The sequence below is a fragment of the Pinus tabuliformis genome, chromosome 7 (assembly GCF_031772625.1).
Source record: "Pinus tabuliformis cultivar Carrire ecotype Pingquan chromosome 7, CPIR1, whole genome shotgun sequence".
Taxonomy (NCBI): Eukaryota; Viridiplantae; Streptophyta; class Pinopsida; order Pinales; family Pinaceae; genus Pinus; species Pinus tabuliformis.
The window spans coordinates 1,211,973,675-1,211,988,094 of NC_142293.1; the positions used below are offsets into that span (position 1 = coordinate 1,211,973,675).

At 44.3% G+C, this 14,420-nt stretch overlaps 1 protein-coding gene across 1 annotated transcript; it reads right to left on the minus strand.

Annotated features, from left to right (window-relative positions):
- Window positions 1-11,914: 11,914 nt before the first annotated feature.
- On the minus strand, window positions 11,915-14,110 carry LOC149251770 (uncharacterized). Its single transcript, XM_089453986.1, has one exon. It carries the CDS (start codon window positions 14,108-14,110, stop codon window positions 11,915-11,917), a length of 2,196 nt encoding a protein of 731 aa, XP_089310112.1.
- Window positions 14,111-14,420: the final 310 nt, after the last annotated feature.

Consider the following 14,420-nt stretch of genomic DNA (forward strand, 5'->3'; position numbering starts at 1 on the left):
GCCAGGGATAGATTGAGGATGGTCTACCATTTGAGTCTGCTGAGATAGAAAAGGCTTTTTCAAGACAGCTGGGGTCCCTTTGAGCAAGCAACTAACTTCGGATCGCCAGGGATAATCCTTAGTATAGTGATCCTCCTCGCAAATGAGGCACGGATACTTAGACTTCCATTGTGAAGAATCACCAGAAAACGACTTAGGAGGACCCTGTTTTGGGGCATCGACTTTACCCTTTCCTTTTCCTTTCTTCTTACCTTTCGAGGATTTGTCCACTGTGGTAGACTAGACATCGTGGACCTCTAAGGTTTTACTAGGGCCAGGTAGATTCTGGGAGGAACTATTGGAAGCAGTGTTTGAGATCGACTTCTATTTGGAAGAAGATTTGGCAGGGATCTGGGACATTGAACCAATTACTCCATCAACAGGAGGTGTAGCCTGTGACTTCGATGTCGTGGGATCGGATGATGGCCGCAAAGCATTGGGTAATAACTCATACAAAGTGCCAGACTGAGAGTAAACAAGATCTAAGTACTGGGCATAAGCAATGGCTTGTTCTTCGGTAACGCATCCACCCATAGCTATATTGCGAGAAATTGGAGCGACGAATGACTTGGTAAACCATTCGGTGAGTAGCTGATCAACAATCTCGAATTTGCTTAGACGACATCTACGTCTCCATTCATGGATGTGATCGGAGATGTGTGTCGCAGTATCTTGCTTAAGCAACGTGAGCAAACAGGTGCCAGTTTCATAGTGAACCGGCAACTAGAAATGCGTGAGGAAAGCCATGGATAAAGAGTTGAACTCATGGTAAGTACTTTGAGGAAGCTCGATGTACCACTTGGTTGCAACACCTGTGAGGGTTTGTTGGAAAAGATAAAGACGAATAGAATCATAAACATAGGAATTTGAAGAGCACCAGAGGTGATATGTCATCACATGGGCTTGAGGATCTTCTTTCACCTTTCCATCAAATTTAGGACAATCGCTCGGGATCTTGGATGCAACCGTAGGCTAGTACGGCGAATGAAGAATTGGATCATTCGTGAGTCGAGACACATCTAACAACTCTAGCGTGGCCAAGAAGGGCAATTGAGTATTAAAAGGAATTGGAGGTCAATAAGCGGGTCCAACCGAAGGAGCCCATCCCTGCTGGTAAGGATTTTGGCCCCAGAGTGGAGGGTTTTGGCCATATGGCATTTGATTCTGCCCCCATTGTAGGTTACCTTGGCCGTAGGGAGGATTTTGACCTTGAACACCTTGGAACTATCCGGTCATAGGTTGCTAATAAGAAACAAACGGGTTAAGAGGCTGTTGAGCGTGTTTACTTTGGACATATGGATATTACAGTTGTTGTCCTTGAACATACGGGTTTTGAACCTGTTGCCCCTGAACAAGAGGATTTTGGACATGCTATCCTTGGACATAAGGATTGTACACTTGTTGCCCTTGGACATAGGGATTTTGTACCTGCTGCCCTTGGACAAAAGGATTTTGTATTTGTTGCCCTAGTACATTAGGATTTTGGGCTTGCTGCTATAGGACTTGACCCTGGCCTTGTTCTTACAAGGGTTGACCCTGTTGACATGTATATAAGGGTTACTGCTGCTCAAGTTGGCTTTGTTGTTGCAAGGGTTGACCTTGTAGCTGCAAAGGATGTCCCAGCGGCTGTAGAGGTTGGCTTTGCGAAGATAGAGGCTAGAAGGGTTTTGGAGCATACTACATCTGTTGTTGCATGGTTTGTTGCAATTGTTGAGAGGGTTGCCCCTATAGTTGTTTCAGTTGTCCTTGCTGCGGTATGATCTACCCTTGTTGTTGCGTGGAGGGGCCTTGCTGCAACAAAGGTTGCCCTTATTGCTGCAGAGGTTGTCCTTGTTGTTGCAAGGGTGCTTGAATAGTTTCTAGAAAATTTATGAACTGAATCTGGCCATAGACACCCTGAAAAGTGGATGGGCCAGGCTGAACATGTTGCCAAGATTGAAAGAAGTAAGGTGGATTGACCATTCCTTGAGAACCATATGGAACGTAAGGAGTTTGGTACTAAACCTGAGCCTCATAAGGCTGTTGATACTAGGAATTGCTTGACCCAGATGGACCAACAGGATTTTGAACCTGTTGGTACTGGACATTGCTTGATCTAGCAGGACCAACATGGTTTTGGATAACACCAGAAGAAGGCTGGTTCATGCCAACCATGTGAGCTTGTGAGCTACTCACATTGGTGGTTCCTGACACCATAGAAACACTCAGATTCTACCCCCAGGCAGTGGCACAGTTTGTCCACTTACTGGAGGGATCGAAGAACAGACAGTAACATTCTTCGAGATCGTCGGCTGAACCAGACAGGTGACTAGGACGGATGAGACAAGAGGGTTCAGAACGGTGGGTTGCACCGGGACTAAGGTAACAACCTATTGGGAGGTTGGGTTCGGAATGAAAGAACCTGTAGTAGGCATGGCACCAGACGCCCAAACAGGGTTGTGATAAAGTGATGAGGCACTAGGTGTACCTGAAACCAATTGTGCTAAAGTCACATAGTTAGGCGGCAAATCCTGATGCACACTAATGGGAATGCTCCCCGTATAGCAGGGAATAAACGACGACGAATGATAGAATATGTACGAGGGGATAATTCCAAAAGAACACCCAGCTGATTGTACGGACTGTACGGATGTTGCAGTGATATCACAACAGGGTTTAACAAAGGATTCAGAGGATATATAACCAGTCCAAGCTGACCATCAGTAGTCGACAAACTCTCAGGAGTCTGGACGGGATTGTCCAGAGATTCTGGGCCAATATCAACAGGTGACCCAGTATTTGAAGTAGGTGGAGGACGAGATGACAAAGGTTGAATGCTCAGAACGATTCCGAGTTCAACACCTTGGTCCTCGAGTGACTTTGGTGTTGTGGGGAAAAATGCCTATACAGGACGATCCTATCCACCTAAGGTGTGACAGTACCTTAGCAACAAACGAACACAGCTACTTTGGTTTCTTCCTTTATGAAATATGAAAGAGAGGAGATTGGTAGACTTACCGTTATCTTTCGGTTGTCCCTCGATCTAGATCCTCTCCTCTTTGTGTGTCCACAGCTACTTGCCTCTTTGCTTTTGCTCCCACGAGATCACAAGAGAACAGCTACCTGTGACAAGAGAACAGCTACATGCAGCAAGAGAAGGACACAATACAAAGGCAAATATACATATTCATAAATGATTCAGGATTAGAAGTAAATCAAATACACTAATGCAAATCATACAATAAACACCAGCATATAGGAAAGAACCAAGAAGCTTTATTGATTGATAAACAAGGTTCAGGAAGAGATACAACCCATAAGGTTCCAACCCAGCATCTCCTTCCCAGCAGAATGGAATTCCTTCTTCAACCCCTTTCAAAGCATAAGCACCCAATGATCTAACCACAATCCAACAGCAATTCTTTGCAATTACAATATTCCAGCCTCCCTAGACCTCATGAGAGAGCTCTATATATAGGAGTTTTGGAGAAAGGATGAGTCAGCTTGAGGCTTGCATGGAGCTGACTAGTGTCCTCTCCCACTTCAGTTCTTGAGTCCACTTGGAGGTTCTTGCTTCCACTTGGAGATTTGGAACCTCTTACTCATCACCAGTCGAATTCCCTGATCCAAGTGTCATTTTCGAAGCTTCCTGGGCATTGACACCTTGAGAAATGAGTCTGCCACTTGTCCAGTTACGCTCAGCGCAGGTAGCCTTCTTTGCAGTTGACATTCAGCGCAGGTAGACAGTGGAGCACTTGACATTCAGCGCAGATGCTCAGTGGAGCAGTTGACATGATCCAGAATTGCCTTGTTTTGAGTGTTTTCAGGTGGAGAACTTTTGTAAACTGCTGTGGTTTGCTGGCCTTGTTCCTCTAGGGGTAGGAACAACATGTTTAGGGACTTTGGATCCCTTAATTATTGACATTTCATGCTCAGTGATGCAAGGCACAAAAATGTCTATAACAGTTGCCCCCTAAAGTATGAGGTCGTTTATCGGGTGAAATGCTTTATCCAGGGGAGTCCGAAGTTCATCCATTTGCTGGGAGGAGACCTGTAATAAGATACAATACAATACATTATGATTCATTCTGCTTTCATGATCTAGCTGAGGCGGGCATTCCCATGCTCAGCTTTATAAATACATTTTAGTACATAGAACAGACGATTGTCTGATGGTAGACTGATAGTTCTGGCGAAACTATCATCCTTTGAGAAGGATGATCATCTGCTACAATGATGTACATGTCAATAGTCTTTATTTTCCTGAATATATATCGCAGCCCAGATGGATGAAACTAGATCCGGGGTCTTCAAACTCGTTCGATCTTCACTCTAAGTACAAGTCGATCCATGTGAGAATTGCGCTGAAGTCGAACATGGAAAGACATCGCTTGATTACCGGTCAATGATGTAAACCGTTAACAAGCGCGAGAGGAATCACCGATAATGATAATGACCCTCAAGGTACTGCAGTACAATTCACGTGGTGTGAATAAAGGACTTGGCGTCGAACACCACGCAAAATCTTCTGGTCGAAGGTCATTGATGTATACCTGTCGCCGGAAGTGAGAAACTTGCCATTGAGGCATGCAAGCTTCAAAGTACTGAAGGGGTTGTTCCTAGATCAACTTCTTGGATAATGAGCTGATGTCGACAAGAAGTGATCCGTCAAAGGGGGGCCTTAATGAATCCCACATCAGTGACATGGAATGGAGCTAATGATTTTAATGGAGGTGAAAACAATCTGTAACATATGATTCAGGGTGGCGGTCATGAAATGGATGAAGGATAATGTATGGCAATGGATGGGACCTGGTTGACTCTTTCTGAACGACTTCTCTTGAACATATGGCGACACTGATGCGATGGATTGGTAGCATTACCCCAAGTATGGATGGTGTGGCAAAGACCATGGTGATGTGACCGGTGAATGAAACAACCCAACCCGATGTGGCACAGAGGAAAAGTGTCATGTTCAAGAGCGACCTGCTACCATCAAAGACTTCTTGATTTTTCCCAATTTTTCCCCAGTCATTGCTGACCAGTACCTCTTTATTTTTGTCAAGCTTGAGGAGGATAACATATGCTTGTTCTATAACCTGCCCTTCGGGCAAGCCTATCGCTATGTTTTAACGAGCCTAGCGATAGGGAAACTCGTTCTCGTCTAAAGACAAGTTTGTCGCTATTTAGTGATTTTAACGAGTCTAACGACAAGGAAAACTCGACCCTTTTCACTTTTAGAGAGTCTGAAAAGGTACATAAAGTTAACTCCAAAATTCCTTTTTCGTCATCTAATCCCTTAAGTCCGAAAAAGTATAAAACAATACAGAAGGGATGAGTTTTCGATAGTTTTAACGAGCCGAACAAAACAAGCGCTCGATCTTTTTGTGCAATAATCCCTCAGGTCCAAAAAGATTAAAATCTAGAGGAGGGATAGCTCTTTCGGTCGTTTAACGAGCTGGAAGGCCAATACTCGGCAATCTTTTCATATTTTACGAGTCAGTTGAAAAGAGCTTAAAGAAGACTCATCTTTCGAGGAACGAGTGATGAACAGGGATAGCAGTTGATTCCAGGTACAGGTTGGAATTTTCCAATCACGGCAGTGTCACAAGGACGGCTAGGTGAAATCACTCTTCGCAGCTGTTCCTCAAAATGGGTAAACAATCATATGGAGGTAAACGATCGGCCAAATGAAAAGTGGAGGTGATGGTACACAAACACGACCAAGGCTTTTATGGTTGATCAGGTTACATACTTCAATGGTTATTTACCGGGATGGGTTCATTTTTTAACGAGCTTGAATGCACCAAAACACTGCTCAATCTTATGTTTATTTTTTAACGAGCATGAACTATGTGCTAAAACTGCTCGGATCTTCGCTTTTCTATTTTTTAACGAGCATAAATTCCGCGGTAAAACTGCTCGATTATACCAGTCATAAGATAAGATTGTCTCATGTGAGATCGCTATTTTTTATGGAGCTTCATCTCACTACGCTTTGCTCCGCATCCTTTCTTTATGCAAGTTCGGAAACGGCTAACCCAAAAAACAGGTAAATAACCGCTCTTTGCTTGCACTCCAAAAGGTTTGCATGCCCCCAGGTATAAAATACAATTTCAAGGTTGCCCCTCCTCCTTCTCACCTCTGCTTTTCTTTGGGTGTTCACAGCTACTTGTCGTCTTGCTAGTATAGTTTTAACGATACTTGTCTTCTCGTTAGTTTTAACGGGTCTACACGATACTTGTCTTCTCGTCAGCCCAACTTTCAATAGATTTTTCGCAAGATCGCAAGAGAACAGCTACTTGCGATAAGAGAGCAGCTACTTACGACAAGAGAAGAACACTACTCAAAGACAAAACATTTGTGTTACTGAGGGAGGCTTACCTCTTTCTGGTTACCCAAAGATTGTCTCGTTAGACAAAACACTTCCTTGGCCTACCTTTTTCAGGTTACCTAAAGATTGTCTCGTTAAACAAAACACTTCCTCGGCAATGCCTACCGAAATAGACAAAGGTGAGAGACTCCGTCTGTCAACTCACATAACTTTGACAAAAGAATCTTATTCTAGAACAACCCTCTTTCCTCTCTGGACGGGGTACGGACTAGTCATATTCTCTCGCGGAAATTCTACCTTATACCCAAAGTTCTCTGCCGAAGCAGACCAGGACGCATACCCCCTGGGTTCCAGTCATATCCTCCCAGATTACTCGCGCTCATCAGGAGGACGGACCGTGGGTTGAGACACTTCTTGCATGAATAGACCATTTAGGGATGGTATATGACTATTTGCGATGTGTGATCCGGGGAACGAAAGTTGGTCCACGAGCTTGACTATTCTTCCTTCATGCGGAAAACACATTACTCTAAAGAGTGAGGAGACTACTGCTCCCATGCAATATATATAGTCTCGTCCAAGGAGTAGGTTATAATCCAAGGGTCCTTGAACGACCATCACGTTCATTTGAACGGTCTTCCCTTTCAATGTTATTGGCACATTGGGGAGGATCCCTAAAGGGCGACTGGTTCCCTTATCAAAGCCTGATAGATTTCTCATTTCAGGCAAAAGCGCAGGCGAACCAAGCGCTTTCCAAGCAATAGAGGAAAGGATACTCACAGATGCCCCTTCATCAATAACTGTACCAGCCATTACCATTATGTATATTTGTACAATGATTTTGAATGGTATGCTAGCTGGCAAGCGGGGTCTGCCTAGTTGGTTCCAGTCAAAGGACACAACCAGGTTGCTTGGGGGTGGGACCGAGTAAACGGCCGGATAGCGCTCTGATGAACTTCCTTCCTGCGATAAAGGAATGGCGGCATTGCCCCCTTGATCATCAGAGTCAGTGCTGATGAAGAGAATTTGGACGGTGTCGTCTTTACTCTCCTCTGTGATGGTGTCATTCGAAGATAGAGCCTCTGAAGGCAAAACCGAGTCAACTGTCGTTTCAACCTTTAGACTTTTGTCAGGTATGGATTCAGACGGTTCATCTTCAATGACAGGTGCTTCGGCTGACCACCTGGGAGGGTCAACCGGATTCTCAACTAGCGAGGGACTTGGCAAGAGTTTTTGATATCCAGGAGGAAGATTCGCTCGTAATATCGGGCGATCTTCTAGAACTCTTTTCGCCTCGTCTAAGAAGGGACAACGGTGGATGGCGTGATCGCCTTCACACAGTCTGCAGGGAAATTTAGCTTTCCCGTTCTGTCCTGGGGCTTCACTCCCACTAGTTGACGGTGAACAATCGACATGGCTATCAGAGGTCGATGCTACCGGATTGTGCAGACGGGGGGACCAGTCTCTTAGTATCCGGGGGATACATGGACAATCTCTATGGAAGTGGTCTCCCCTGCATATGATGCATGGCGATTTAGGCCTTACGAGTGCTGTGTGTGGATTTTTGTTAGATGACGCTTGTTTGCCCCCAGTCGCCTTAGGCTCCTTCTGCTTCTTTTCTTTCTTCTTCTTCTCCTTCTTCTCCTTAGGAACCCGGTTCTTTGAACGACCAGTTCCATCAAGCGAAGAGGAAGGAGGAGAGGAAGATGAAGTGGAAGGCTGGTGGGCAACTTTTGTCTGATCTAACTGTTGACTCGACTGTTCAGGAATGGTGGTATTCTGAACGACATTGGTTGAAAAGAGCCATACTGGTAGGCCAATTGTCAGTCCTGGAAGCGACAATGTGGCCATGTGGGGCGCACCAACATCTCCCCAAGAGGAGAAAGGACTAGGATTCCCATCAAGGGGAACTCCTTGTTTGGTGTGCTCCATCTCTTCAACCTAAAGATCAATGCGGGAATAAGGGTGATTGTTCCGTTTAAAATAAATTGTTAACGACGCTTTAGACACAACTTGCTTTTTCAGTTTTAAAGAGTCAAGAAAAAGCTAAAGATGACTCTAGTCTCCTTCGATGTTTTAACGAGCCCGAAGTGACAAATGCTCGGATGGACTTTTTCTGTTATAGAGTCTGAAAAAGGCCAAAAGAAACTGCTCTGGAGATCTAGGCAGAGGGTGTGCCAAACTTTTCGCAAAACCACAGAATACTTTTTACGGTACGGGTGGTCGATCTTCGTGAATGCTGTGTTCACTGCATCACGATCAGTAGGGCGGCCGACACGGCTTCCTAAGGATAAAGGATATATGCCTATAGGGGTCTCCCAATATATACGCGACGGTACGTGGGAGCACAAGTCCGTATTAGTGCTATCGTCCCTCAGGAGGAATCACCCACCTTCTTAGAGACCGACAGTCACTACGTTTAACGACGCCGGAACACGTCTCTACCTAGACCTCTATGTTGTGCGTTATGTTGCAAAGCGTTGTTAGGTTCATTCAATATATTTTAAGTTGATCTTTTTAAAGTTTGTCTTTCAGGATCACCACGAGATGTATTGGTACAAATTCCTAAATGCAGTCTAAGATGATAAGCAAGCTTTATAATCTTTCAACTTTGAAAAACCTAGCTACTAAGGGAAAAGAGAGCGACTATCTTTTCTCAAAGAGCAATCAGCACACTCTAATGCACTCTTCCTAAATCAAACATGCAATCTTATCAAAATGCAAAATGCACAATGCAGGTGTTTGTTTTCACTTTCTTAGTATAAATGCCTACAAAGAAAGCTTTTTGTACAACTTCGAATTTGCTTTTAAATGACTGTAAAAATAAACAAGTTTACTTTTTCCAAAATCAGCAAGGGTAGAAGAGATTACAAGCACTTTGCGATTTTTCGAAAGAAATACTCGTTTCGACACTTAAAAGTGACAAATTCAAACCAATAAGCAAAAGCAAATGATAATCAAACTGCAAACAGCCAATGAACTCTCTCCTAAGACCACAATCAATCAATCAATCAGATCTGAATCAAGGCCACAGGATGACTATTTCGCTCATGCAAAGGAAAACTGTAAATGACGCCACAAACACATAAAAACACTTATAGTCTTTTTGTAAAAAAATGAGGCGGAATTCAAGCAAAGAAAAGGGGTTTCAGATGTGGTACCTATGCTAGTTAAGGGCAGCAAAAACAAAGATCAAAACAGGGCAAAAGACAGCAAGGAACCCCAGCTGCACAAGGCCACACTGGTTCAGCGCAGGTAGAACACTGTCAGTTTGACATTCAACGCAGGTAGCCTTCACGGGACCTGCGTTGAAATGCAGACTGCCTTCACAGTGTCTGCGCTGAAAGGAGAAACTCTCGTTTCTCTTGGTTTCCGGGTCATAAAATGCTCAAAAATCAACTGTTTCAGGCCAAATCAGAAACACAAGCAAGGTATAAACAGAGGGATGCTTTGAGAGGGTACTAAAGACTATCACAAAGGATCATCAAGTCATTTGTGAGTCCATTGTTGAGATCATAGACCAAAACCCAGTGAAGGATCAAAGCAGCAACATTCTACTTTGCAAAGCAGTTCGATTGTTGCTGTTGAGTCTATGAGGTAAACAATGATGCAAACAAACAAAATGACTAAAACAAAGTTATCCCCAGTGGAGTCGCCAATTTGTTGTGGGGAAAAATGCCTATACAGGACGATCCTATCCACCTAAGGTGTGATAGTACCTTAGCAACAAACGAACACAGCTACTTCGGTTTCTTCCTTTATGAAATATGAAAGAGAGGAGATTGGTAGACTTACCGTTATCTTTTAGTTGTCCCTCGATCTAGATCCTCTCCTCTTTGTGTGTCCACAGCTACTTGCCTCTTTGCTTTTGCTCCCACGAGATCACAAGAGAACAGCTACCTGTGACAAGAGAACAGCTACATGCAGCAAGAGAAGGACACAATACAAAGGCAAATATACATATTCATAAATGATTCAGGATTAGAAGTAAATCAAATACACTAATGCAAATCATACAATAAACACCAGCATATAGGAAAGAACCAAGAAGCTTTATTGATTGATAAACAAGGTTCAGGAAGAGATACAACCCATAAGGTTCCAACCCAGCATCTCCTTCCCAGCAGAATGGAATTCCTTCTTCAGCCCCTTTCAAAGCATAAGCACCCAATGATCTAACCACAATCCAACAGCAATTCTTTGCAATTACAATATTCCAGCCTCCCTAGACCTCATGAGAGAGCTCTATATATAGGAGTTTTGGAGAAAGGATGAGTCAGCTTGAGGCTTGCATGGAGCTGACTAGTGTCCTCTCCCACTTCAGTTCTTGAGTCCACTTGGAGGTTCTTGCTTCCACTTGGAGATTTGGAACCTCTTACTCATCACCAGTCGAATTCCCTGATCCAAGTGTCATTTTGGAAGCTTCCTGGGCATTGACACCTTGAGAAATGAGTCTGCCACTTGTCCAGTTACGCTCAGCGCAGGTAGCCTTCTTTGCAGTTGACATTCAGCGCAGGTAGACAGTGGAGCACTTGACATTCAGCGCAGATGCTCAGTGGAGCAGTTAACATGATCCAGAATTGCCTTGTTTTGAGTGTTTTCAGGTGGAGAACTTTTGTAAACTGTTGTGGTTTGCTGGCCTTGTTCCTCTAGGGGTAGGAACAACATGTTTAGGGACTTTGGATCCCTTATTTATTGACATTTCATGCTCAGTGATGCAAGGCACAAAAATGTCTATAACATTTGGTAATTCAAGAAAAGACTCCTCAGACAATCTTTCAAACGGAGGAGAGGAAGAGGAACTAGGTGAACCAGATGGTTCAACCACGACGACCTTGTCTTAGTTAACAGGAAATAGAGATAAATTTCAAGGCTTTAAAATGTACTTTAGGGAAAACTCACGATTTGGTCTAGAAAAGATTAATAGGATGTTATAAGATCGTGGGCAATCAATTTTTAAGACGCATAAATAAACTGGTGCTCTTCCATGATTTAAGAGTCAAGAAAGAAATAAAGATGACTCTATCACTTTCGATTGGAAACGAGCTCAAAAGTGTTGAGAATGCAACAAGATGATGGAGCTTAGTGGAAAGGGGTCACCTTCACTAAGTGGGCCCGCAGGCAAATTATGTCGCAAAGTCTATTTTTAGACATATGGATCATGGTCTATGAGCTGCAAAATGTTGTTTATGGATGATTGGTCATGTTGGGAAAAATAGATGGACTTCTATTTTTGGGATCACAACAGGAGTGATCAAAGTCTATTTTTAAACTGGCAGTCAAAAATAGAAAAGTCAAATATTATTGTCTCTTTTTCCTCTGGAAAAATCAGTAATTTTCATTAAGTTTAGAAAATTACATATAGTAGATGCCATTGGCATTGCTGTATGTTCATACAAAAACCACCTCGCAGGGTGCTGTATCAGAGCATGTTTCAAAAAGGAGCTAAATACATATATGTGTCTGGCTGATTTAGCCTGTTCGAGATCGCATAGGATCCATTTGCATACAATCTAATAACCATAGTTATGTACAGTTTCCCATTGGGACAAAAATAGTTCATTACTGTCGTCTATCGGGACTGATGTCCCGTTGTTCTCGCTGGTCTATGTATGGCCTATGATAAAACCTGTGTTCTTCAGTCCCTTGCTGCTCCACAATTAGCCATTCGCCTCTGGGAAGTATCGAGGCCTCTTTGGATAATTTGTCAGCCTCGCTGTTATGTTCTCTGTAAATGTGTAAACAAGAGAAATGATTAAATGCTGCTTTGAGTGTGAGAGCATCATATAATATATTGCTGAGAGTGTGTGTATGACATATAGAGGCATTGTTGATCCAATTAACAACCATCATTGAGTCCCCAAATATGTTAAGATTTGTATGCTGATGTGTTAATGCAAAATGCAATAGGTTTCGAATGGCAGAGAGCTCAGCAAAGTTATTTGATCCTCTGCCGAATCCCATTTTTACAAGGTATCTGTGGTGCTCATTTATATGCAATATAAATCCACCTCCACAACCCGTTTGATTTGTTGCCCCATCGAAGAAGGCCCACGGGGTCGATTTATCAATAAGGGGCTGAGCCTGTATCGTCCTGGATCGAGAGGGGGGAGGTTCAGGTAATTCTTGGTACACGGCGATGATGGTAGCTTCAGTCCGGGGCCAATTTACAGCCTGTTCCTCGAATATAATTCGATTCCGCGCTAGCCAAGTGAACCAGGTTGCCACGAGGGGAAGGTTTAGGAGTTTGGAGCCCGGGTGGCTGTGGGTCCAGGCTGTCCATGCACCCGAGAGATCATCCCCACTCCAGTTCCCCACTATTCCCAGTTGTGAGTGGATGTTGTTCCAAAGAGTGTGTACAGCCGGACAATGGAGGAATATGTGATCCGAGGTCTCAGAAGCCGCCTTGCAAAATGAACACCAGGAAGGGCCATAGATGGATCTGCGAGTAAGATGTTCGCCCGTGGGGACGATGCCTTTGAGGGCGCACCAGAAAAATAATCTGGAGCGAGGTGGAGCATTTAGCTTCCAGATGACATTCCACCACGAAGGCAAAGGATCAGGTATTCTGTGAGTGATGAGTGCTCTGTATCCAAACTTTGGTGCGTATATACCATTGTCTGCCTTACACCAGATAAGTTCGTCAGGTCCTTGTTTGATGCGGATATGGGATTCGGTTAATGCAAGAATATATTCACTCCATTCCTGATGCCACTGCGGGGGGAGATCGAGCTGCTGTGCCGATTTCCACGCTTGGGAGAATATGTCTGTACGCAGTTGATCGGCGATATGGGCGAAATTCCGAATGTCTCTGTTATGTAGGTGTGAAATGAGGTCGCGGTTGAGGATGTGTCTGCCCCCACTATTAATCCACGGATCCAGGCCAATCCTGCCCAGCGTACCATCATTTATTCTCCAAACTAGGTTATCTCGGATGAGGGGAAGGGAGTGTATCAGGGCCTTCCAGATTGATGAGCATCCCTTCGATGTCCAAGATGGTAATCTAGCCCAATCCATAATGTTCTGGGGCCAGATGTATTTGTGATAGGATACATGAGCCCATAGGTTTTGACTGGTTAATAGAGTCCATCCCATCTTAGCAGCAAGAGCCATAGCGAAATCAGGAAGATCTTTTAGACCCCATCCACCCCATTTTTTGGGCAAGGTGATTTTCTTCCAGCTGATCCAAGCAAAAATTCTTTTGTCCTGTTTCCCATTCCAGAGGTATCGGTTGCACAGCTGTTGGAGTCGTCCTAGGATATTCCTCGGTATCCACGCAAGTGCCATCCAGAAAACCGGGGTAGCCTCTAAGACGGATTTAATGAGCACCAATCTGCCAGCCCTAGAGAGGAATCTGTAGCTCCAGCCTAAGAGTCTTTTCTCCAGTTTGGCAACCAACCAAACCCAATCAACTATTCTTTGACAAGTAGGCTTCAGTCTGAAGCCCAAATATTTAAGACCTCTATCCAGAGGGAGAACATTGTAGGGGAATTCCTGGAGGGCTAGCTGGGATTCCTGTACCGAAGTGCGAGTGCAGGTGATGGTAGATTTTCCTTGATTTGGAAGCATACCTGTAGCTGCAGAGAAAAGTTGAAGGATCTTTGAGAAAGTCCGCGAGTCTCGAACACTGCCATCAAGAAGGATGAGAACATCGTCCACGAAGAGTAGATGAGTGAGTGAGCATAGCTCGGATATGCGGAGGCCCCGGACATCTCCAGCTCTCTTAGCAGATTCCATGAGACGGCTAAGTCCTTCCATGACCAAAAGGAAGAGCAGGGGAGATAGGGGGCAACCCTGTCTCAGCCCCCTTTCGGAATGAAAAAAGGGGGAGGCCGAGCCATTAATGAGGATGCTGAAAGTAGGGGAGGATATGCAGGCCATGATCCATGAGATGTAGGCATGTGGAAAACCCAGGTGGATGAGGATCATTTTGATATAGAGCCAGCTGACCCGGTCGAAAGCTTTAGAGAGATCAATTTTGAGGAGGATGGCTTTAAGGTGCTTGGACCATATGGACTGTATAGCTTCTTGGGCCAGACCAATGGCCTCATGAATCTGCCTAGATTCA

Excerpts from the sequence above, each read along its gene's own strand:
- LOC149251770 (XM_089453986.1), bottom strand. The coding sequence starts at position 14,110 with ATGGAAGGACTTAGCCGTCTCATGGAATCTGCTAAGAGAGCTGGAGAT.